Source organism: Condylura cristata, unplaced genomic scaffold, assembly GCF_000260355.1.
Source record: "Condylura cristata isolate star-nosed mole 26May11 unplaced genomic scaffold, ConCri1.0 scaffold00003, whole genome shotgun sequence".
Classification (NCBI taxonomy): Eukaryota; Metazoa; Chordata; class Mammalia; order Eulipotyphla; family Talpidae; genus Condylura; species Condylura cristata.
The window spans coordinates 30,266,325-30,268,605 of NW_004567104.1; the positions used below are offsets into that span (position 1 = coordinate 30,266,325).

Genomic DNA, 2,281 nt, shown 5'->3' on the forward strand with positions numbered 1-2,281 from the left:
GATAGTGGACACCCTTGTCTTGTTCCTGATCTCAAAGGAAAGGCTTTCAGCTTTTCTCCGTTGAGGATAATATTGGCTGTGGGTTTATCGACATTAATTTTTTAATTAAATCAATGTCATATTCATTTTGTCCTGAAAATTTTATATACTTCTTGCAATAATTATAATTATAGTATCATAAAACCAGGGTGATAAGATACTGATATTAAGAGAGATTTTTGTTTGTAAGAAAAAATTATTATTCATTATGGTTAAAATAATTATTCTTTCAAATGGTCTAGAATTGTGTTTTATTTTATATGCTCCTCCTGCGCAGATATAAGGTAATCAGCTTCAGCCTTTTGGGACAGGCAGGGATACTAACTACTGCATTAACAAGACACCTGCTTCAGCCCTTTGGAATAAATGTCCACCAAAGATTTTCTAGTTATGTATCATATACTATTCATTTCTTGGAAGTGTTCTGTGAATAATTTTGCATTCAGTTTTTACTATTATTTTTTGATAGGTTGCTTCCTTATATTTATTTCTCTTATGGAATACTCATTTTAATGATGATTTTCTTTGTTGAAATGAGATTATAGCTTTCATAGCTTTCCACTTGATAAAATAGATACTGTGGTAACCTATTAGCTTCAGTCTCTAAATTTAGTTTTCAGTAGGCAGACCCTATTATTTAAAATACTTTAATTTGATATTTAGGCTTTAGCTTATAAATACATTGTCAGTAATAGTTCTCTTAATTAATACCATATTTTACCATTATTAGAAATTACTTTTTGTTTTATCTTGTTATCCCAACACTATCCTAAGTGGCACCATTTATATGACAAACATAAGAAACAACAATCTGTGGTTGTGAGGAAGTAAAGAAACGCAGTATGCTCTATTAACTCCCTACTACTAGAAATAGTTGAAAACTGAGATGATCTGTAAGATTCTCTCCAACTGAAATAGCTTATCCTTTTAATGCTGTGTGATCACTCTAACTCATATAATACAATATGAAGGAAGTAATTTTTAATAAAGTAAAAATTTTTTAATTGTAAATATTTTACCAAGGTAATAAGATAGCCGAAAATACTTTTAAATGTAAAAAATCCACATTTGGTAAGTCTGTCTAAATATTTTATAGTGTAATACTCTGATTCCTAAATACCAAATTGAACACAAACCATATAATCTCAGTGTTCAGCATACATATGTCAAACTGATTTGTTTCTGCTTTTTGATGTAGGGTTCACCAGTAAAGACAGTACCCATTAGGGAGTTTCATAAAACAGAAGACATGAGAAGATACCCACATCAAAACAGGTTTGAAAAATCAGTTCTGCTCTTTTGTTTCAGCCTTAAATCCTGATAATAAAAACATGAAATGATAGGCTTTTATAGCTCTATGTATAATGAAGATAAAAGTCTTGCAGATCTATGTGTAGAAACTGTGTTTCAAATAATCATGTTTGTGTGAGTGACAGTATGCTTTTGCTCATGCAGGTAAAAAGTAGAATTGATTAATTCTAAATTTAGAGTACTATAAGCTTTAATTTGTACAATTAATTAATTTGAAGATACTTCATAGCAGTTGGTAGTAATGAATGTTTATGGCGCTATAGCTGAATTAATGCTATATGAATTTTAGGAATCCTGAAAATTTTTTTAATTTGACTAGATACGACAGAGGTAGTGATAAGTAGCATCCTTGTTCCTGTCTCAGTTGATCTTTCCACTGTAGTTAGTGACTCACAGAATATTTCTGCATTGACCATTTAGAGCACTGCTTCTTATTCTAGAATGGTAAAAAGTTTCTTGCCATAATTGTATCACAATAATTGAAAAACTCCCAACCATTGGTTTTGCTCCATCTGTTTTTATGAAGTCTCAAAAAAATAGTCTTGATATACCTATTCTGAGACAACAGTAAATTGACTGTGTAGAAACTGTCATACATAGTTCATTCTTTTTTTTTATATATAAGATTTTTTTACTATGTCTGTAAGAACTTGGATATAGACCAAAGATGCAGGAAGCGAGAAGATTCATCAGAGACAGAGTTGGGGGCAAAACAGGCAGATGTACTGAAATACACTGCTGAGGGAAGCAGCAGTTGAGGCAGGCAAGGTTGGCTGCACCATGTGGGTCAACTCCCTGCCTGGATATCAGAGTAACTGTGGGGCGCTTCATAATGCTGCTTGCTCTTTAACCTTTTGCGCCACCAGCGAGGGCCCTACTATTATTTTAAGCCTGTCTAAGGAAGTAATTTATTCTGTTTTTTTTTTTTTTT

At 32.0% G+C, this 2,281-nt stretch overlaps 1 protein-coding gene across 3 annotated transcripts in view; it reads left to right on the forward strand.

The window, feature by feature from the left end:
• Nucleotides 1-2,281, forward strand: part of LRCH3 (leucine-rich repeats and calponin homology (CH) domain containing 3) — a 91,126-nt gene that overhangs the window by 54,682 nt on the left and 34,163 nt on the right. For all 3 annotated transcript variants that reach the window (XM_012733260.1, XM_012733257.1, XM_012733265.1), the window contains exon 10: nt 1,238-1,314. In XM_012733260.1, the coding sequence (XP_012588714.1) occupies nt 1,238-1,314 (77 nt within the window). The remainder of the gene's footprint in view (nt 1-1,237; nt 1,315-2,281) is intronic.